Source organism: Apis florea, unplaced genomic scaffold, assembly GCF_048593485.1.
Source record: "Apis florea isolate Af1SG1 unplaced genomic scaffold, ASM4859348v1 contig_2293_pilon, whole genome shotgun sequence".
Lineage (NCBI taxonomy): Eukaryota > Metazoa > Arthropoda > Insecta > Hymenoptera > Apidae > Apis > Apis florea.
This window is the reverse complement of record NW_028256554.1, coordinates 3,376,927-3,400,601: the sequence shown is the minus strand read 5'-3', so window position 1 is coordinate 3,400,601 and position 23,675 is coordinate 3,376,927. Positions and strand designations below refer to the sequence as shown.

At 35.1% G+C, this 23,675-nt stretch overlaps 1 protein-coding gene and 1 long non-coding RNA gene across 17 annotated transcripts in view; one reads left to right on the top strand and one right to left on the bottom strand.

Moving 5' to 3' along the window:
- The window catches only part of LOC100871617 (uncharacterized), a 77,831-nt gene that overhangs the window by 9,334 nt on the left and 44,822 nt on the right, over nt 1–23,675 (top strand). For 10 of the 16 annotated variants that reach the window (XR_015290803.1, XR_015290808.1, XR_015290809.1 and 7 more), the window contains exons 3-18: nt 11,896–11,997; nt 12,252–12,384; nt 12,702–12,865; nt 13,065–13,220; nt 13,330–13,458; nt 14,324–14,521; nt 14,602–14,898; nt 15,126–15,323; nt 15,529–15,675; nt 15,770–15,919; nt 16,033–16,173; nt 16,258–16,413; nt 16,489–16,587; nt 16,647–16,844; nt 16,929–17,112; nt 19,322–19,426. Coding sequence is in view for 6 of the 16 variants with exons in the window: in XM_086903626.1 (XP_086759752.1) it covers nt 11,896–11,997; nt 12,252–12,384; nt 12,702–12,865; nt 13,065–13,220; nt 13,330–13,458; nt 14,324–14,521; nt 14,602–14,898; nt 15,126–15,323; nt 15,529–15,675; nt 15,770–15,919; nt 16,033–16,173; nt 16,258–16,413; nt 16,489–16,587; nt 16,647–16,844; nt 16,929–17,112; nt 19,322–19,426 (2,557 nt within the window). In the remaining 10 variants the exon portion in view is untranslated. Of the gene's footprint in view, nt 1–5,838; nt 5,982–11,895; nt 11,998–12,251; nt 12,385–12,701; nt 12,866–13,064; nt 13,221–13,329; nt 13,459–14,323; nt 14,522–14,601; nt 14,899–15,125; nt 15,324–15,528; nt 15,676–15,769; nt 15,920–16,032; nt 16,174–16,257; nt 16,414–16,488; nt 16,588–16,646; nt 16,845–16,928; nt 17,113–19,321; nt 19,427–22,004; nt 22,807–23,675 lie in introns of those variants that run through there. The other 6 variants (XR_015290805.1, XR_015290804.1, XM_086903629.1 and 3 more) reach the window with 3 other exon arrangements.
- Nucleotides 9,310–10,402, bottom strand: LOC147658248 (uncharacterized). Its single transcript, XR_015290813.1, has 2 exons — nt 10,121–10,402; nt 9,310–10,020 (listed from the first exon to the last, which is right to left on the bottom strand). It is a non-coding gene; the product is annotated as an uncharacterized LOC147658248 (long non-coding RNA).

Genomic DNA, 23,675 nt, shown 5'->3' with positions numbered 1-23,675 from the left:
TTCGTGGACGTGGAAGGACGGAAAGAAAGAGGTAAGCGGAACGACAACGGAATAGGGGGCGGTTTGCTGCAATAGCGCTGCCGCGTTCATATCGACCCGAACCTCCAGACTCCATCTTGCTTGTCCCACATATACCGATCTATACATACACACGTACTTTACTTTACCTATTATTCGCCTCGCGAATATATATATACGAATTTATATATATATATATCTCTCTTTCTCTTTTCCTCCCTTTTCATCAATTCCTCGCGCGACTTCTTTCTTAATTTAACGTCGCTTCGATCTTTTCTCTTCTCAAAGCTTTCTACGTTAAAAAGATCGGACTAGAACTTGGCAAGAATTAAGCAGCGGTTCTTTTCCTCTCTTCTTTCGCTTTTTGTCTACTAGTAGGCGCTACCGTAGTAGCGTCTCGTTGCAGTCTCGTCTGGAATCGACATACAATACATACACCGATTTCTACGCCGGTTGATAGCTCGACACGGACCGTGGAATACATTACACTTCCGACTTTCTAAGTATATCTTGTGGTACACCGAGAAACCTTAGAATCGGACACTGTTAAATGATTTTTAACTGCAGCTTCAAGAGGATAGGGGATCAACACCGGTGTAACCATTGCAAGTGTTAACACGACTTGGACATGACTTTTTTGCTTTTACGCGTGTTTAAAGATAGCGCGGGGAGAAAGTGAGAAGCAGCTTATCCAGGCGAAATGCTATTTGTATTATTATATTATTAACGTTTAACCTTTTGAAGCGACGTGATAACGTTACGCAATAGGGACGACAACCTTCCGTCTGATCGATAGTCTATCAGAGTACCCTTTCAGCAAAATTCGATAGAGCCGCTTTCAAAACGGTCTGAATCTAAAGGTTGCGCGAGAATCTTTGAAAGAGCGAATGAAAAAGCGCCGGTTGCATCGTTCTTTGTTATATTAATATTGTTCATCGTGTAATACGAATAACAAAGTAGAGAAGTACAACGTTACGATGTCCCGATCGAGGAGATACAATCGTACTCGTCCTTTCTCCGAGACAATCGTTTCGACGACGACGAGTTTGCGACGAATCTTAAATCGATCTTAAATTACATTAAACGAGTATATATAGCGCCAAAATGATTGCAACAGAATGGTATAGTAACGGCAATAGCAGGCTCGGTGATCCACTTTGTGGTTGAAATCACGTCTGACCCCAAAATTGGATGTCTCGACATAAATGTTGCACAAATTATGAGTGAAATATTATACTTGGATATTATCGATCATTGACCTAGATATTTCGTAATTCGTTCTGACATAACGTAACCGGTAAATAGAAGAAGAATTTAAAAGGATAAACGACGACAGTGAGAGTATAATCGTGAGTTATGCATCCGCGTTATCTAATTTCTCCGACTGTTAGAAATAATTTATTGCGATCAGGATTCTTCGAGCGATCGATTATATTTTTTTTTCCATTTGATCGTTAATAAATTGATAAATGCTTTGATAAAATGATTTTGATTGTCCTGAAAAGATCTCCATCCTGTTTCAAATTAAAAAACACGAATCTTTGTAAAAGCATCGAAGTTTTAAATCGTTTCTCTGCTCATCAATTTTATACGCCGTTATTTACTTAGCCTACTTTTGAAGGAAAAAATGGGAACGATGAAAATAAAACGCTATTCGCTTATTTCGTATTCACTTCCTCTACCTTTAGATCGAACGAAATCATCACTCTCTCTTCGGATATTTGAACGTTCTTATTATCGAAAATCATTACTTATTTTATATCGTCTCAACACGGAAACGACCGAAATTCTTCTCATCGGATTTATTAAATTTTACGATTTATTATAGATACCAGGATCGAAACGAAGACGATACACGAGTATTTTATCATTTGGAACGTTCAACCGAGTATTTAGCTCGTTGTGCAAGACGCGACACGATCAAAATTGTAACGTATTACGAGGCAAGCGAGAAAGATGTTAATTATGCGTGTGTTATTTAAGGTGAGATTAATGTGTCACACTCTAATGGAAAAATTGTCCCGCCGATACGTACAACGTTACACGACAGCGATAACAAAGACAGCGAGGAGAAAGAGGGAAGGGAGAGAGGAGGGAGGGAAAGAGAGAAATCGACGAATTCTGAAATATCTGCGTTTCGTATTGAAACGCATGCGCGGCAGACACGACCTCGACCCTTTCAACTACGCTCTTCATTGGCCCCCCTCGGTCAAAGCTGGAGCTGTGTGTTCTCCTGTTCTCGTTTCCTCCGGCGTGTCGACCATACATTTAATTAAGCCCCAATGAAAAGGACGCGTTGGCGGCGATGAAGAGATTACGTTACTGGCTGAAGTATAAAATATGACACATATACCAGTTTCAGGGCATAAACAGAGCATCGCGCATGAAAAGACAGTGGCGCGTGAAAAAAAATTCACAACTGCGTTTTCGAGTTATGGAAACGTGACGTTTCTGAGCGCGAGATACATTCGAGAGAGAAAATATTCGTCGGTTGGTATTCGCACTCTTACTCTTACTCTCGAGAATATTTTTCGCGTTGAAAGCGATTGTACGAGAGTATCCAAGCTCGTTCCCAATCCAGTGTTCTCCATTAGTGAGAAAAAAAAAGTTTCAAGAGAAAGTGGTAAAAATATATTTTGATGTTAATTAATTAATTTGATATTATTCGTATAATAACAAGATGATTCGAAAGGAATAGAATATTTCTTTCTTTCTTTCTTTCTTTTTTTTTTCATCATTGTACATTTTTATTTATCATTCCATTCGATATTATTACAAAAATAACGCATTGAAGGTGAATTTATCGTGTGATACAATTAGACTATGCCCTCCGGTTATAACGGTATAACAGGTTCAGGGTTCAATCGTTTGACTTCAGCATCTAAACTTGTCGTTGGATCGCGCAGCTTAAAACTTGTTTAACTTATATAACTTGTACAATTGATTTACGTAGTTTTTACGTTTTTTTCCCTTTCTTCTGTATGCCGGAACGTATGAAAAATTATTGATCTCCTTTCGCACAAAGTGTTTCATGAATTATTAATTTTATTACACGCATAATCTTGATATATCTCGATAAGATCTTTTTTTTTTTTTTTTTTTAAAATAATAATACCGACAAACATTAATAAATTCCTCCAATTTATCGTTTCGATCGGCAAACGACGAATCCGATTTTAAAACCGATTCCCGGTCATTCTTATTTTTTCCAATTTCCAATAAAAAATAAATAACTTCCTTATGCAATGAAGAAATTGGCAGATTTTAACGTTTCTCATTTTCTTTCCACACTTTACGCGACCGCTACATGACTCACAGATTGCATTCACGACGTGGCGCAGACGAGTGAAAAAAGAAAAAAAAAAAAAAGAAAAAAATTGGGACACGCGACAAAGAGCGAACAACAATTCACGACCCAATTTTCCCCGATGTTGCCGCGTATATAAATCGCACGATCTACCTTCGAAAAAAAAGGTACAAACCGTTTCTGAATACTATGCCTGATTGTCGAATCCTCTATCACCGTCAGTCACAATAAACCCGAATGTTCCCGAGCAGGGACAGAGGAAACATTTAACCGATTTAACGGGAGCGCTTCCGTCCAACTGACTGTAGTACGAGACTGACATCATACTATCATCTTGGTCGGTGATCGGTTGCCGTCGGACTGGAACATCCCATTTGAGTCACGATCCAAGAATTTGGTTAATATCTCGAGCAACGAAGAACTTTCGTAATCGTGATCGTGCAATTTTTATTCATCTCAATTCGAAAGAATTTTCCCCCTTATATTTACATTAGTAATGACGAACGCTTCTCTTCTAACTCTTAAAATTATCTTCAACGAGGAACGATATATTAATTTCACGATCGCGCTTAATCTCTCTCTCTCTCTCTCTCTCTCTCTCTCTCTCTCTCTCTCTTCTCGATTCACAAAAGGAAATTGCGGGATTAAAGTTCGCGACACGATTGTGTTAGAAACTTTAATGCGTTGTCTGCAGGGTTTCGAGATAAAAAAAAAAGAATTGTTCCATTGTGATATAATTAATGGCTTCTCCCTTATATCCGCTAACACCCCGATGAAAGCACTCTTTGAATGGGAGGACGTGTTTAATCGCCGAGAGATTTTGCGGAAAACGTGTTTTTCGAACGAAATTAGCTAATTGGATCTTTCTCTTGGTGTAAGGAAAATCTTCAACATTGGTTGGACAGCGTCCAAAAGTAAAGAGGATATAAAATTTTGGTGGATGCTCGGCGAGTCAATGGTGGCGTGGAAGCAAGTGCTTCTTGAGCAAATGTATCCGGTACTTGAACTATTATAACGGTAACGATACGATCTTGATCATCGTGCCGCTCTAGAGTTAGAAAGTACAAAGCGCATTTCACGGGTGAATAATTTATTATTATTATACGATGAGTGGGTTTGAAAATCGGGATTAATAAATATCGACATCTTTGATTTAATTTTGAGAAATATATCTCGGTCAAATTTCTTTCGATTCGAACAAATATTCGAATATTCGAAGTTTCGTTAAAGTTATATTATCGTAAAATATTTTATATGCCTATATATTATGTTTAATTAACATATATATTTGTCAAATATCAATTTAAATTTTTCCCTTTAAAAGTATTTCCTTTTAGAAATTTGTTTTTTTCGCAAATCGAATAATAATATTTTTGTACACCGATGTACGAAGAAACTCGACTAGCAACACAGGATTAAAAATAGACACTAATGGACGCGAAGCATTAAGAAAAAAATTACGTGCACGATAGTATCGATATAATCTTTCTCTATGCACGTATATAATTTATATAAACCTAATTGTTTTTAATTTCAAATATCAAATTGAAAAACAAATAGTTTAATAACGTGTTTGAATATATATCTGGCGTCGTCAATTTGCTTTCAACGGAGAGTATTATATAAATTTCCTTGGCTATATATAATAGAAGAATAACCACATTGTGCGCCACGTAAACTAATAATCTTGCATTTCTCGAGGCTCGATTTCATTTTCTATTTATAGCGCGTTGTTAACGCTGGTGCGTAATCGGACTCACGTGGATATAAGGGAACCTGCCTTTTAAATCTGATTGAAAAATACGAGTCGAAGATCAACTTTTTCAGTAAATCGGCCACGTACGCGCGCGATGTACACGACCATATGGCCGTAGCGATCGAACGGAGTCGAGGCAAAATCAATTGTAAAAACCTGGAATATCGAGGCAGGCCAGCACCTGATGACCTCAACGCTTACGAGGGACGTGATGTCATTTGTCGTCTCTAATGTATTGCGATTATGCAAGAGGTGGTCATGCATGATACCACTGGAAACAGCAGTAGAGGTTTCGATTCCGAAAGCGAAACTTGTTTGAATTAATTCGATATACACTTGCTTAATTAAAATCGTTTAACGCGACTTCGACATGGAACAAGGTTGCACTATTCTCTTCGGGAACGCGGTTTGTTTTTATAAATAGTCGCAATTTTCTGCCTGTCATCGTTTCACGCAACAACGTCAAGGATACTTGATTGAATTGAAAAAAAAAAAAAAAAAAAAAGAAAGAAAAAACCATCGATTGCAAATGCAAGAAATTATGTAAAATAGTTTAATTACACTTTACTCGCAGTTATTTAACTTCGAATTTAAAACCAGTGGAAGTGAAAATGTGTCCACACGTGTTAAACTCTTCCTACGTGTTCCAAGATATATTTCGTATTCCCAAGGTCTTGCTATCGATAAACAGCGATGACGCGGCGGATTATCATCGAAGAAGATATTGGGTTGGAAGAGGGGTTGCTCGTTTCCGTGGGAAGTTCTTCCGCAGAAAATCCGCGGGAACCTTATGGCAAGAGGATTCTCAGCAACGCTGATAAATTTAATTAGAGCCACGAAATGCACACGGGGAAGGAGTTCTCCTCTCCTAGGCTCGGCTCGATCGTCGGGGGAAGAAAGGTGAAAATGAGATGCATGATTTGCGCTCGAAACGAAACGAACGGTGTCTTTGCTTTTGCGGTCATGATTCGAACCGATACCTTGGTTATTTTTAACTATTATGCCCAGCGTCGTGCGACGTGGAGTAGGTTGAGGTCTCGGTTAAGCGTATGTCGGACCTGTTTTTTGTCAAAAGTTCGAGAAACGATTCGATCAACGAAGGTGTATCTCTCATGGTTTCTGATATAAATATCACGGTCGAAGAGAGAGAGAGAGAGAGAGAGAGAGAGAGAGAGAGAGAGAGAAAACATGTGCAACTCGAGTCGCCTCGTTTCAGAAATCGTCGTCGTCTTTACTGCGATGTCGTCATAACTGGTGCAACCTGTTTTTAAGATTGTATCTTGATGTATTTTTTTTTTTATTACCATTATTAATTATTACATTTCTGATGGCTTTCGATCTTTTAATCGAAGAATTAAATATATACAAGGTAAACAAATTTTCAGATATCTCGCCGCTTCTTTACACACGTATAACGAGAAATTCCTAAGTATTCTTTATTCTCCTTTATCGAAATAGATTCGTCGGATATCTGTACGATGTATTCATTAATTATAACATGGTTGCAGGATGCAGATCAAGAAGATAAGAAAATAAATTGGAATACTTAGCGGCGATATTTCATTCCCACGACCGGTTTAAGAAAAAAAAAAAATGGCATTTTAATAACGATATCTTCGTCACGTACATACCGGTTCAGTGGAAGCTAGTTTTTAACGCGTAGCTATGCGAACTTCTTCCTCCTACGTTTATATCGCAACTTATTCGTACTACTACCAGTGTCGATGGCATTTCGCTGTTACTACTACTACTACTACTACTACTATTACTACTATTATTACTACCACCACCAGTGTTACTAATTATACTACTAGCGCCAATGACTAACTAAAGAATACGTATCAGAGGGAGTAATCAATTTGCTAAATTTTTTCCTCGTTTATTCACTCGTCAAACCCTTGAAAATAACGAATTTAAATTATTTTCTATTTTTGCACTAATTAGTCTTAATCTTGTCACATTTGTCCCAATATTGATATTATTCAACGATTATTTTTATTTCGCACAATCAAACTCGAACGAATACGTAATCACACGCAGTCTATTATCATATATATCATATATTTATGTATATATTTGTCGTACGTTGAATCGCGTCTCCATGTTATATTATTCTAAATTCAATTCGTTCTTGTACACATTAATAATTACGAGTCGTAGTTTCAGGGAATACGAAACCTTATGAATTCCTAAACAGTGGAACACGTCAGGCATAAAATTACCATTGCATCCATCAACAAACAATTCGGTATTTCTGTCGGTCTCGTCATCTCTCGATTTTATTATAGACACTTCGAGTCTCCCGGATAACATCATCTTCGATTCCCTTTCAAATGATCGATCGAACGCGCGAGCAAGCGTTTCGAGAGCCTCGTTCGTTCGATCACGGTCCAAAGCTTACGTTATTTTTATTCCTACTTTTTCGCATTCTCTTCATTCCTCCCGACTACCTCCATGCTCCGTTTATTTCATTTCTTATTATTATTCTTTAACCAGTCGATAAACCCATCCTCCTTTTCTCATTTTCTCCTCGTAATTACCATTCTTCTAGTTGCTGCTTTCTGCACTTAATTTTCTCGACATTCGGGCTAAAATCTCTCTCTTTCTCGGTCGTTGTTCCCTCCCCGTTGATTGAGAAACCGAACCGTGGCGATCCCTTGTTGACTCGAAAAAACGGCACTGCCTCCGTCGCTTTCACGATTTTTGTACGATCGAGTTTCTACTTTAGCTGCTGGCAAGGCATTTCGTATTCAGAGAAGAAAGACATTCGTCTCTTTCACTGAAAAAAGAAATTGTTGTATTTACCTGTAGACTTTACCGTTAGAAGCGGAACAATAGCGCGCATCGATGGCAAAAGTACGATAATTTGTCATTCTTAATCGTTTTTGTAACACGACGATTTTTCCCCTTCCGTTAATTATCATTCAAAAGGCGGTGGGTCGATTAATATTGTAAACGAAACTGCATTACAAGCAAATTTGTTTATACGACGGTCACGCATTTAGCATCATTTAGCATCTTAATACATACTATATTAAAAATGTGTGTACATGCATGCGTGTCAATTTAAATAGCCTGAAGAGGACCGGCGGCTAATAATAGATGATGATGAAGTCAGGGTCGCGAATATCAACCGTGTGCGTGATTATTCGGCGTCAACCTGTATTTCCGGTTGTCGGGTTCGTTCGCAACGTGAACCCGAAGCGGTCATTCGTACGCGTACGTACGGCTGCCTCTCGTAGCGAGTGCGTTTGGTGCACGGCATAGCTATAGTTAGCTTGATACACGGCCAGAAATTGCAGGAAGACGCATAGCTGTTGCCATCGATGCACACTTTGAACGCTTCGAGTCTGACTGCTTAGGAATTTTGATGAACTATCGAGCAAAAGAAATATATAAGGGCCTCTAAACAGGAGTATCTGTTCTCGTGTAATATAACTATGCCATATAAATATACGGAGTGTGGTGGAAATTGTAACGATACAATTGGATAAGAAAAATAGACGAAAAAGAGAATAAATTGGCATTATTTCAATTTTCAATTTTCTTCTTCTATTTATGCGAACGAATATGCGAAAGTGAGCGGATATAAAAGTATTTTCTCGTGGGATGCGATAAATAATAAATATGAGATAATAAAATCTCGAGAATTTGAGTTTTGATCGTTCTATTTAGTTATCTAAAAATACCATCCGTTTAGTTTCGTAGTCAACTAAACGTAAATTGTGACTTCGTTCTTTATCGTGACACGTTTTCATAACATTGAAAAATATACCGAGTTTGTTACAATAATAAATGGAAAATATTGCGTTACGAAAGTGTAGGATATTGATAGACTAATTTACACCATTATGCGATTTTCATCGTTTCATGGCTCATATATGAATCGAGTTATTTTTAATCACTAATGTTTCGCTACTGTACTGTACTTTCTCCATAAATTTTTACTCTGGCACGAAAAAATAAGAAATTAAACGTGAATACCTTCGTCGGTAGGTAACTTTGTCCGAAACTAAAGCATCCAAACTCTTCTTCTCCATAGAAACTTCTGCATACACTATGGTTATTTAAAAACCAGTTCGACAACTTATCATTGTATCCATCGACTGATTGTTGAATTTTCTATCCGCATAAATAACCACGATGTTTAAAGGTGATCTCGATCGTCTATAAATTAATTTTATTTATCCTTGGTTATGAACGCGTTGATAGAAGTAACAAATTGTCATTCGATTCGATAATATAGTTTAATAATAGTACAGCTTAAACTATGCTGCTACGTTCTACGTTTAATGTTCCTTTCCTTCTTCCCTTTCCCTTCTAGAAAGGATTCGAGAAACCTTTAAAGCGTCCCTAGCCAGACAGAGAGTAATCGAGAGTACTTACACTCGCCTAGGTGTGTAAGTCAATAGTTTACGATAGCTTTCTTAAAGCGAATCAGCTAAATCACTTTTTACAGGAAATTGGCGTATATTTGCGCGATAATTGAACGAAAAATTATTTTCCTTCGCAAATATCCTTGGTTGCAAAAATTAAACAATCGATAACAACACATAATCGTAACACACGAATGATTTTCTTTTTAAAGATATGATAAAATTTATGAAAAAAGATATTAACTGTTTTAAAATTATAATAAATTTTTAAAAGCACTAAAAATTTAAAAGTTTCATTAACCATAATTTTAAAAATATAACGTTTTCAAAAATATATTTAAAATTTAGTTGAAATACAATTTTTATATTTATTTCTCTCAAAAAAGTTTTTAACAAATTCCATAAATTATCGATACCAGAATAATACGTTGTATTTGATGTCTTCTTCTCACTGTTATTTTCAAACCGAGCTACGTGAACGGTGCACTTCTTCTCGTGCAGACCAAGGTATCCAATCAACGTGAACCTTTTAAGGAAAACTATGTCGAGCCAGCAGCGTACACCTGTAAATAGAAACCAACCCTTGTAGTCGATTTTAAACGAGGAAAGTAAACTGATGGCCGATATCGTGTCTCAAGATTAAAGCAAAATCTTTCTTCTTACGATAAAAAGAAAACGATCCTTTCTCTTCGTATTATTGTAAAATGCATTTTTACTCGATTTACTCGGATTACTTAATCGGTGGTGTTGGATGATAACGCCGATCTGGATTAACAATTTTCTAACAGGATTGCGTAACCAACGCCAATTTAAGAATTATGCGAGTGAACGGTTTCCAAGGCGGAGGAATAAGTAATGAGTGCAGTGACCGGCAGCGCTCGTCTCGGACCTTCATCGTTGCACCACGGAAGATGCAGCATACCTTGAAAAAAAATGGGATGGGACAGCGGTAGCTCGAGACAGTGAAAGAAGACGGGAGAGACGGACATAGAAGGGACTACTATCCACGTGTCGGAGTAACGGTTCGCTGAATTATTTAAAGCACGACGGAGGAGTTTGCAAGCGCAGAAGGTTCTTTACACCCGAGTTGCATACGAGATATCGGTTGATTAACGCGCACTGTAGATGTGTTATCAGATACATATCGAGAAATTACACGCATTCGTAATTTTCGTTGTTCGAACATTCTCGAAAATGTATTCGAACGTGATCAATTTTGCGTTGATGAATATTTCATGAAATGCAAGTTTCGAGATTATAAATAGACGATTGATCGGATTAAAATATGTGATTGGTTTGATTCGATGATTAAGTTTAATCATGAAATTCTTTTTTTCATTTATTTTGATGAAAGGAAATTAATATATCGAACGAAGATTCCAAAGATTTTGTACGAAACATAATATTTCTTCAACTATAAAGAGTGGAGAAAGAAAGAGAAAGGATAACCTTTATTTTATTTATAGCTATAGTAAATTAAAAATCGTCTGGAAATTTAAACTCGTCATCTTCGTTTTAACGCGCGAAGAATTATAATCCAGACGTCTGAATCGGAAAAAAAAAAAAAAAAAAACGCCTCGCTTGAACTGCAACAATATACCCATCCAGACGTATTTTATTCTGTTGTTGGTCCCTGTTGTGCGTAGGTCGCGAGAAAAAACGATATATCGCAAGTTATAAAACCAGTCGTAAGCTTGTGTCCTCGACGAAGAATCAAATGAGCCAACCATAAAGAGAGAGAGAGAGAGAGAGAGAGATTGATCGAAAAATAGGGTGAAGGCGAGCACGGGAGAAAAGAGGGAGAAACCGAGAGGATTGTCATTTCTCGCAGACGGCGTGGCGCTCCATATTAATTACTTATCCGCAATATGATTCGGATAAATAACGTCGTATGACGCGCCTAGCTTTTCAGCTTGACACCATTTACGATCAGTGTGAACTTTACGAAATTCACAAACACCAACAACTGTTACATCGATTTTCTACGAATCAATTTTTTGAAGTAATTTCTTAGAAGCCAATATACTACTCGAAAAGAAAATTAGATTTTTTAGTTAATTCGATATAATTCGAACGTATTTTTTACTTGGACAATTAAAACTGGTTAACTGGATACTGGTTGAAATATTTGTAACAAGTGTCTTCTTACATTCATACATTTATATATATATATATATATACTTTTCGCTCGGTTGAGCATATCTGATTGGTGTACGACAAAACAACCGTGAGGAAGAACGTGACGAATGATTAAACACGTAATACTTGACCACGAAAGAAAGTATTTAAAGAGTTGCGCTATCAATTATTCATTAGCCGGTTTAACGTAACTTGTATCTCGATACGTTTTTTTTTTTTTTTTTTTTTTTTTTACTCTTTCACTCGTGGCGTGTAATTACTCTCAGCTACATACTTTATACGTGTTTTCGTATTTTCAGAGCGATCCCAGTACGGCGTTTCTCCGTGCGGCTCGTGCAGGGCAGCTGGAAAAGGTTTTGGAATACCTGGAATCGGGAGTGGACATTAATGCTTCAAATGCTGTGAGCAATATTGTATTTTTTTTTTAATTTTTACTTTTAAAAAATTTTTCCACTACGTTGATAAACATTTACAGTAGGAATTTTGAACATATATATTAAAATATATAATAAATATAACGTTATATTGGACGGTAAATTTTCAGTAATTCATTTATACAACAATTTTCATGTATAGATAAAATATTGTGTTTATTGTCAGCAATTGATATAGAATTTTGATAGAGAATATAGAAAACAAAATGATTTGATTATAGAATGGATTAAACGCTTTACATCTGGCAGCTAAAGATGGTCATTTGGAAATCGTCAGAGAACTTCTTAAACGTGGTGCAGTGGTCGATGCTGCTACCAAAAAGGGAAATACGGCATTACATATCGCTTCTCTTGGTAAGTTGCAACTATTACTATTACTATTTCTTTTGCATATGAGATTTCGAATATAAACGAGTTATCAGAAAAAGATACGTGTTTTTACTTATTTAGTTATTTTTAAATTTCTTCAAGTGTTTAATTCATAGTCTCTTTTTGACAATTTTCATGGAAAAAGAAATGCAAGTGAAATAAGCATAAATGTGTTTTAATTGAAAAGTATTTTTTTCTTTTTGTTACGAAGCATTTTATATTCTTTTTCTAAAAATAATGGTATATCGTCCGTAATATACGTGGGATGAAAATTCCGAGTTGAAATTAATATCTCGTTACAGCTGGACAGGAGGAGGTGGTACAATTGCTGGTACAACGAGGTGCTTCTGTGAATGCACAGTCACAAAATGGATTCACACCATTATATATGGCTGCTCAGGAAAATCATGATTCCGTAGTCAAATTTCTCCTGAGCAAAGGTGCCAATCAAACATTGGCTACTGAGGTTTGTAAATAAAATTGCTGTTCGTTAAACACGATGAATAATAAGATAATACAAAAGTTGAGCGAGCAAATACCAAAAAACCACAAATTAATTTAATATTTTATAATTGGAAAAAATTTTCTCAGATCTTTTTAAATCGTGTAGATTTATATTCAATGTACATAACATCATGAATCTGATATACTTTTTATATGTACAGGATGGTTTCACCCCGTTAGCAGTAGCAATGCAACAGGGCCACGATAAGGTGGTAGCAGTTCTGTTGGAAAATGACACTCGTGGTAAAGTTCGATTGCCTGCTCTCCACATTGCTGCCAAGAAAGACGATTGCAAGGCGGCTGCCCTACTTTTACAAGTATGTTGTAATGATTTGCCATTGAAGCCCTATATTCAATCCGATGTGATCAATATGTGAAAAGGAATTAATCCAATGTCTATATATGTTACTTTTTCTTTTGTTTTAGAACGATCATAATCCCGATGTAACATCGAAGAGCGGTTTCACACCGCTCCATATAGCAGCACATTATGGCAACGATCGAATTGCATCCTTGCTTTACGATAGAGGAGCAGATGTAAATTTCGCAGCTAAGGTAAAACCATTTCTAAATGTTTAAACGTAAAATGTAAATAAACGTATTGTAAACATAAAAATGTAAATAATTATTGTGGTATATAGTATTTTATGGCAAAATGATTCATCGCAAATGCAGCATTGTTAAAAATTTATTAGGGATAGAATGAAATATTTATGTTATATATAATAGTAATTCTGAGAATATAAATGAAAATTAATATAATGTGAAGATTTTGTTACATATAGCAAAAATATAGTGTATGAATGTTGCCTGTATGAAATCTTTAAAAATGCACTATGATTAAGAGTAGAAAAAATTTTAAGAGAATCGTCAGAGAGTCGTCATTTTCTATTCTGTTGAGACGTATGATATCCGAAAGTTCGATTCCAACGTTAATGTACGTAATCAAGTTATTAATCATAAAAAAATAAGAATGATTGTTATAGTGCTATGATTTATTTAATAGATTTCTGGCTCTGATAATATAATAATTTTGTGACTTTTGTGTGATATGAATTCTTCTGTGAATTTGAACACTGAAAACCTTTGACACGAATATTTTGAGAATTTTCAAGACTTTGTGTCCCTTCCATTATTTAGCTCATTGTTTTTCTGAAAGAGATAGAAATTTCTTTTTTCTGCATTTTGGAGGAACCGTTACACAATCATGTGGGCTGGAAAGATTTATAATAGAATTCTATATTCTATATGCCTTCATTCAACAATAGCACTAAGTTTGTGATAAACCTCATCTAATTAAAGATCTCCCATTTGTTAAAGAAGTTTTATGCATATGTTTCAATTTTGTCTTCACAATATTGTTAAAAATGTTTTCGAATCATTGAGAAATTTTTATTCTAAATTATGTTCTATTTCACAGCACAATATTACGCCGATGCACGTAGCGGCAAAATGGGGGAAAATAAAAATGGTGAATCTTTTGATGAGCAAGGGAGCAAATATCGAAGCGAAAACGAGAGACGGCCTTACACCTCTTCATTGCGCAGCACGATCTGGCCATCACGAAGTTGTTGATATTTTAATAGAGAAAGGTGCACCGATCGGTTCCAAGACGAAGGTAAAATATTAAAATGTATTACTTTTGATATAAAGTAAAAGATTTTCTTGAGATTGAATTTGCTTGTTTTCTATTGACAGAATGGTCTTGCACCGTTGCACATGGCTTCTCAAGGAGATCACGTTGACGCCGCGAGGATATTATTGTATCATCGAGCACCCGTGGATGAAGTGACGGTAGATTACTTGACGGCGCTACACGTAGCAGCTCATTGCGGACACGTACGAGTGGCTAAGCTCTTACTTGATAGAAATGCTGATCCAAACGCACGAGCTCTAAACGGCTTTACTCCACTTCACATTGCCTGCAAAAAGAACAGACTGAAGGTCGTTGAGCTCCTCTTAAAGCACAAAGCTAGCATCGAAGCCACTACAGAGGTATATTCCCTTGTTCTTATCAACTCGATAGTACATCTTTTTTTTTTTAAATCTAAAAAGTCATAGATATACATTATAGATACCATAGTACCAATTATATTTGCCTTTAATTAGAATCAGAGATTATTTAGAATCAGAGAAATAATCCATATTATTATATCGATATAATAAGAAAAGAAGAATATTATTATTTTTTTTAGTAATAATAGACTCATTTTATTGCTTAGTCTGGATTGACGCCTCTACATGTAGCAAGCTTCATGGGGTGCATGAACATAGTGATTTATTTACTGCAACATGCAGCTAGTCCCGATATACCGACAGTAAGGGGCGAAACGCCTTTGCATTTAGCTGCGAGAGCGAATCAGACTGATATTATCAGGATACTTCTTAGAAATGGTGCCCAAGTTGATGCCAGAGCAAGGGTAAAGAAAAGAATTGAGTATTCGTAAATTTTGATTTGAATATTCACTTTATAGAGACAAAACATCGTTTCAATTTTTTGCGTTTAATTTTCTTATTCCTTTTTATAGTTTATATTATTTTAATATTTTATTTTATGCTTTTATTTATATACGTAGAAATACGGAAAATTGTTAAAATAAATTTGAAAATGTGCAAATATTGTAGGAGGAACAAACACCTCTTCACGTTGCTTCCCGATTAGGCAACGTTGATATCGTAATGTTATTACTTCAACACGGTGCCGATGTAGATGCTACGACTAAAGATTTGTATACACCGCTTCATATTGCCGCTAAAGAAGGTCAAGAAGAGGTAAAATTTTAAATATCCGAATATATATATTTATATGTATATGCATATCATATTTAATTATTTATTAATTTTTCATTTGTAATCTTTATTCCAGGTTGCATCCGTTTTATTAGAAAACGGCGCATCGCTTACCGCAACGACCAAAAAAGGATTCACTCCTCTACATTTGGCAGCTAAGTATGGTAATATGAATGTAGCAAGATTACTGTTACAGAGGAATGCACCGGTTGATGCCCAAGGAAAGGTAAGAAACAATTTTATTGCTTTTCTTTTTGTTTTCTTCTTAAAAATAATATTCTTATTAAACGTAATTTTTATATCTAAACACTAAATTCGTTTAATCGTTCGTTTAAATAGAATGGCGTAACTCCACTTCACGTAGCATCTCACTACGATCATCAAAATGTAGCGTTACTTCTACTTGACAAGGGTGCATCACCTCATGCTATGGCTAAAAATGGTCATACCCCATTACATATTGCAGCACGCAAGAATCAGGTAATTCATTTGTAATTATTCATAACGTTAATTATAAATTATTTAATATATAATATCAATAATTCCAATATAATTTTTACGTAGATGGATATTGCAACTACTTTATTGGAATACGGAGCAAAAGCAAACGCGGAATCAAAAGCAGGATTTACGCCGCTACATTTGAGTGCACAAGAAGGCCATACCGATATGTCAACACTACTTATTGAGCACAAAGCAGATACAAATCACAAAGCAAAGGTAATATAAAATATCCAAAATATTCATTTTAAATATAAATATTTGTTATTTAATAACATTTTTTTTTCTATATAGAATGGTCTCACGCCGCTTCATTTGTGCGCACAAGAAGATAAAGTTAATGTTGCATCTATTCTCGTTAAAAATGGTGCCCAGATTGATGCCAAGACAAAGGTATGTTATAAAAAAAATTCGATAAAGATATTTTTTAAAAACTAAGATATTTGTTATAGGCCGGTTACACTCCGTTACATGTGGCAGCTCATTTTGGTCAAGCAGCTATGGTACGATTCCTTTTACGATCTGATGCAGCTGTTGACAGCAGTACGAATGCTGGATATACTCCATTGCATCAAGCTGCTCAACAAGGACACACATTGGTGATCAATTTGTTGCTTGAGGGTAAAGCAAAACCGAATACAACTACTAATGTATGTAAAATTTATGAAAAATTTATTTCTAAATTTATTTCTTTCAAATTTTTATTTTTATTTTCAATGTTTTATTTTTTGTAGAATGGACAAACTGCTTTGGATATTGCACAAAAACTTGGTTACATTAGTGTCATCGAAACTTTGAAGGTAGTTACAGAAACTGTCATTACAACGACTCATACGGTTACTATCGAAGAAAAATACAGAGTGCAAGCTCCTGAATCAATGCAAGAAACATTTATGAGCGATAGCGAAGATGAAGGGGGTAAGTGTTCGTTATTTTCTATTCTAAAGAATTTCAGATATAGACGCTTTGATAAAAAAATATATTTTGCATAGATTCGTAAAATTTTTTAAATAATTGAATACTAAAATATTAAGATAAAAGATATTACCGCAAGATATTAACTAGTTAATTATAATTAAAGATTAGTTAAATTAGAATGTATTTCTGTATTATAACAAGAATTTAAATTTTAATCTAGAATTTTAATTTATTTTTTTTTCAAATTTTTTTTTTCTTTTTTTAGAATATCAAATATTTTATTAAAACATCAAATAAAAATTGATAAAAATTAAAATAATAGATATTTGCTAATATGTTTGTAATATAGTATTGCTTTTGTAATTTCGCTTTTTATAGATGTAACAGCTTATAGAACAATTATTGCATAATACACATAATTTATATATAAATTTACTGCATGAAATTATGCTTTTAGGAAAATTTAATTAACATTTACTTAAAATAAGTAACGAATATGTAATTAATTAAATTTTTTCTATTTATAAAGAAATTATTAAATTTAATTATGTTATTATTTTATTTGAAATTTTAGGTCTTTTGATATAAAATGATTCAAATAGGTGATATTACAATAGTTTACAAGATGTCTTTAATATGTAACAAATTACATCTTATATGATATAATTTTTTTACGAAATTTATATTTCGATAGCATTTTATGAAACGTCTATTTTCCTATATGACATACTGTATGTAAACTATAGTTTACTACAGTTAAATTTTAATCGCACCAAAGTATTTAAAATGATATATGAAAAATATTACAAAGATATTATTATTAAGCACATTTCATTTATTTACATTTTTCTATTCTCTAAATTTGTTTTATATATAAATGCATGTACTTAACGCATGACAACACGAAAGTTACAAAATTTAGCATGTTCGTAATGAATCCTATAATAATTTTCCTAGAATTTTAATAGAAATTAGCAGGTTTCTTTTAAGAAGGGAATCACAAGAGCACTATCGATTTTAGATTAGCAAAACCTTTTAATATCCTTTAATATTATATATATTAGGTTTTTACACACTGAATCACAAAATATTGTCTTTAATTCATTATCTTTAATAAGAAGGAGTATTCGAGGAAGCATAATTATTCGAGTAAAAGTCAAGGAGCTACGTGATATATGATATTATTTGCTTGTTTTGTTGCGTTTATGTTAACATTCATTTTTGCAAGAGCATGTATTTAGTGTATGTTCACTGGGTTGTTGTTACATCTTTGAAGAAAATAATTTATCTTACAATTAGACGCATAGTTATTAGATGCATAAAAAACTTAGTAACTAGTTGAAGATCTGTTTAATATATATACACATATATATATAATCAAATAGATAGATAGATTAAATATTTTGAATTTTAGTAAAATTTTCGCAAAGTAATATCATATTTGCCTTACACAGGTAAACATAAATTTTACATAAATTAAAATTCGCGAATACTAATTTGAAGTTTATTTTATAACAAAAAAAAAAAAAAAATTTTTTTTTCAAGATATCATTGTAATCTCTCCTTGCCTGAATTAAATAAAACGAAACTATTTTCTTATCTGTGTAAGATTTGTATAGTAAGTAGTTTCCATCAACAAATTCTAGACTAAATTTTTTCTTCCTTTATAACAATTAATGTGGAGCAAACTTAATTATAACAAATAATAAATCTAAGCAGGTTTGCTTGTTTGCTTAATTAAAATAAAACACGTTCACATACTTATTTGTTCCATCTTACGAACATAAAGTAGAAAAGAAAAAAAGAGAAGATAGACTAGACGAATAAAATTTTAATCAAAACTAAATGAAATTAATTTCGATTAAAAATTATATACTTTTCCATTTACACTTATTAACAAACACTCAAATATTAATTCTATCTACGAAAAAAAAAAAAAAAAAAAAGAAAATAAAATACGTAGATTTAAAACACACAGCTTTGAACAAAACTTTTGACAAACTTTAAACAATTTTATCAAATACGTGAGGTAAAATTATTAACTCGAAGCAAACGAACAAACTATAAAGCTCGCGGTAGGCTTTATCTCCTGCTACGTAAAGTCGGCTATTTAACAACCCAGTGATAGCGAAATTTAGAAACAGTGTTTATGGTGCAAAATTAGCGTTTTGATAAAAAAAATGACCTTACTCGACGGCGTACAATGTAGGTGGTGATGAAATCGGCATGGCAGCCATGAATGTGTACGGGCAGCCTCCACACGCGCAACACGTGTACCTTCCTTCTTACTACCAGGGCCAAATGACCTATACCCGTAAGTTGTCTGTACTCTGTTTCTGTTACTCTTTCACATAATCACACGTGCGCGCAACATTTCTGTATTTATATATATATATACATAATAATGTATTACATATATACATATACATACATATATCAGCACATGGGTACGTAAATTAATTTCGCGTACGTAAACACGCGGATATCATTCATTATATATACATATATCGTCGAATCTCATTTAAGAGTATCGTCTTTTTTCTCTTTTACATGCTTTTACATCATCTCCATTAAATGGCCCGTACGTTGACATTTTAAACGTTTAATATTTACGCGTTCAACGTTCAACGTGAATTTCTTTCTTCCAAACGCGTATTCGATTCTTTCTTTAACTGGATATCGTAACGCAGTTCTCGTTGCAACAAGCCTAATGTACTTTCGGCCAATCGCGTTTTGACTTTTTTACGAACTAAAAAGAATTGAACGATAAATCGGTGTATTTTTTCTTTTTTTTTTTCTTTTTTTTTCTTTTTTTTTTTTTTTTTAGTTTCAGTTCAACGTAGCGTATTTCTTTTTCCCGTTGTGGAACGCGTGGAAAACATAAATACAGAGACATGCACAGACATATACCTCTCCTGAAACCGCTGTTTGTTCACACTCTATTTCGTTTACCCTCCTTGTCGCTCCATTTCTCCTCTTATAAAAATTACAATCCTCTTGTTACCTTTGTAACACCTGTAGTACCCGTACAATCTTATTAATGAGATTTACGCTTTGAGTTTTCGATATTGTGAATAATTTTATATATTGTGCTACAAGGTTTTAAATGCTATCGAAATTCAACTGGTATCGTTCTCGCGATCGTGATTGTTGCCAATGAAATAAATATTTAATCCATACATACGTATGTGAAAAAAAAATTTTTTCTCACGCGAACAGATTGATTCTATTCGTTGTATTTGTTGTATGTCAAATATTAGAATTAATTATTTAACTAAAATGAGAATAGGACAGAATTAAAGAAGAGACACGTAGATAATCTTGAAATATTTTTCTTTTCTGTGTTTCTAATCAAATGATTCTCGATTTATGATTTGCACTTACTCGAGTCGCGTATACAAACGCGTATAAAAATTTCTCGCTGCTTGTAATTCAGCAAGAATCATTATCATTTATTCATTACTCGTCATTCGAACGTTCTTACATGTACATGTCTGGTTTTAAGTATATACGTAGTAACAGTTTAATTTTGTCATCACGCATCAATGTCGTTCTCGTGTTGGATCGACATTAAGAAATATTATATTCCACCGGCTAGAACACAACGATCGTTATTTATCGATCGTTAAACTTTAATCTCAAGATTTTTTTTTCCTTGAATCGCTGGAAAAAAACTTATACATAAAACTTATACATGTTCAAACGAAAATATTGCAGCTGTTCCCCCAATGTTGTCGAAACTTTGAATATCGAATAAACCGATACATATATATAAAAATATATAAGCGAAGTTAAGATATTAAACGATGTTACAGCAAACGATGCGAAGCCACCGATGCATTTCGCACTTTTCGAATCTAAAATTCAGAAAATGGTACGTTAACGAAGTAGGGCGCGTTACTACTGTTAATGCAATTTGCATAATAACGAGTTGTACGATCATTATGCCAGTCGACAGGAACAGAAGTAGGCTTGTGTGGTCTGTTTTCACGTATCATCCTCGTACCTATACGCATTCTGCTTCAGCTGTTATGCAACAGCCGGTGTGTGCATCTTGTACCATATTATTCGTGCAGTTAGTCGAACCCCTGCTAGCTGGCAAGTCGCCAAATACGATTCACGACCAAAATATCGAAATTTATATAATACGATATATTTGTTGTTCTTTTTCTCTCTCTTCTTTTCTCTCTCTCTCTTTTTTTTTTTTTCTGTTTTCCACTTCGACAAAATTCGACGCGTAGTTTTTTAACTCTCGTCGTTAACTCGGATGACGCGGTGGACGCGCGGGAAAAGTGTGATTAGTAAACTTTGACACGGTTACTCAATCGTGTTCGTCGATCACGTTACATCGTAAACAAGCGAGGTTGGAGAGGAAATTTCGCGCGCATCAGTCCTAATTTTCGAATGCTCGTCTTCTTCTTCTTCTTCTATTTATCGATCCAGAAGCGATCGAGAAGCTAGCTAGCTCCAGCTTCAAAGCTCGAAAGCCACTCACCGTTACCATCGCTCTTATACTTGCGTCGGTGGAGAGGAAGATCAAAGCGGAAGTTGAGATCGGTAGGATCGGTCGATCGTGATCGTAAATCGCGCTCTATCTCTACGACTTCGCAGAACCGTTTCGACGAATCGCGATTTCGTTCGACTGCTCCGCCCGCCAACGTACTGACGCGAGAGGAGAAGAGAATCAATCGTTGCCAGCAATTGCGCCCGGTCACGCTTCCTTGCACGCTTCCTTCGGAAAGAAACGAAGAGAGAGAGAGAGAGTTGCAAACGGTTGCGAAGATGTAAATAAAGTATAGTGGAAAAGCTCGGAGGCAGCTACTATTATAAAATTGGTGATTCACGGAATGAGGTCACGTTTCTGTTAGGTGGTGTTGCGTCGAACTTGTATTAATCTTAAAGCAGTCGCTGTTCCTGACCCCGCCGGTTCTAGCACGCGACGAAATACGCGCGGAAGGAAAGAAGCGGAGAGAAGCATCCAGGCCGTGCCGCGGTTAATGCAATTTAACAAATCAAATCTAATCAGGTGAAATACGTTGGCTGCTTGCGTAACGGCCGTAACTCTCTCTCTCTCTCTCTCTCCAGTAATAACGATACCCTGGAACGGTGTGCGCGCATACACACACACACACACACGTGTGCGAGACGGCAAATTTCGCCAATTTCCAGCGATGATCGGCCGGTGCTCGAACAAACGATAAACAAACAGAGTGAAGGAATCGGCAGTGGATGGATCTTCCCATCAATGGACGCGTACCGATAACGGGCGTTAATTGTAATTCGCGTGACCTGTAACTTGCGCATCGTCGGCGGCTCGCTTCAGCCGAGTGATGTAATTAATCCTACGTACGTAGCCGTACACCGTCAGTGCATCGTGTACGTTTGGACCGAGTTGTACAAAGTTGCACCTTGCCAGGATTCTTCTTCTTCTTTTCGCTCGAGGAGGAGGAGGAGGAGGAGCAAAGTGTGCGATTTGCCGCGCGTTTCGTTTCTTTTCTTTGGATCCTCATCGTGATTGGACGAAACCAATTTCGATTTGATTTCGATCTCGAGACAAATTTTTTTCTCCTTTCGTTCGGCGTAAAGAAAGAAAGAAGAAGGAAAAAATGGCCAAGGGACGGTCGAAGCAGAAGGGACAATCGAGGAAGATAACGTGTTGCGGGTGTACGAGCAACAGGAGCAGCGACGGCACAAGTAAATATAATCCCACGATTTTCTTTCGCGATCTTCGTCGCGATCTAATGCGATTTAAACGCGTTTATTTATTAACCAGTGGTTTTAATCGCGCGAACGAAAATACCATTCGAAACGTTTCTCTTGAGTCGGCGTTAAATCGAATTTTTCCGTGCATTTTCTTAGAAATCTATTTGTCGGAAGATTAAACGAACGTTTCTCCTCGCGCGGTCGAATCGCGTGACGCTTTAGAGAATTTCTGAAATGATCGAAATTTTGGCAAACGATCTCGGGTCACGTGCTTTCTCATACGAACAATATCGTAGTAAATCGTAAACTCGGGAAGCGATCTCTCGGTATTTTCGTAACGCCAGTGCATGGAACATTTCGTGTATTTACATTCTTTATTTATAAAACGGGATTTTTTTCAACTTTCGATATTTCCGATTTCGAGATCGAAACGTTTATCTTTATTTTGTCTCGTATTTTCAATTTTCTTTTTCTTTTTTTCCTTTTTTTTTTTTTTTTTTTGAAGAACGAATCAGATTTCAAATGAGCGAGAAAAGAAAAATCTGTAGAAAATGTTTAACACAATATTCTCGACGCGATAACGAGTGGTTATAAAGTGATAATGAGAGACTCGCCACGCGACTTTGTTTTTCTTGACTTAATAAATAATGTTAACCGAAGTTAAATATGCGTTCTAATATAAAAAAAAAAAAAAAGAGTATAAAATAGATAAAAAAAAGTCTTTTTTCCTCTTGCAACACGCGATGATGGTATTTTCGGATAAGAATATATTCATAGAAATATTTAATAGAAATTTAATACTATTGCAAAAAGTGTTCATATAAATGAACTATCGTTCGAAAAAATATTCTTTGACCAGC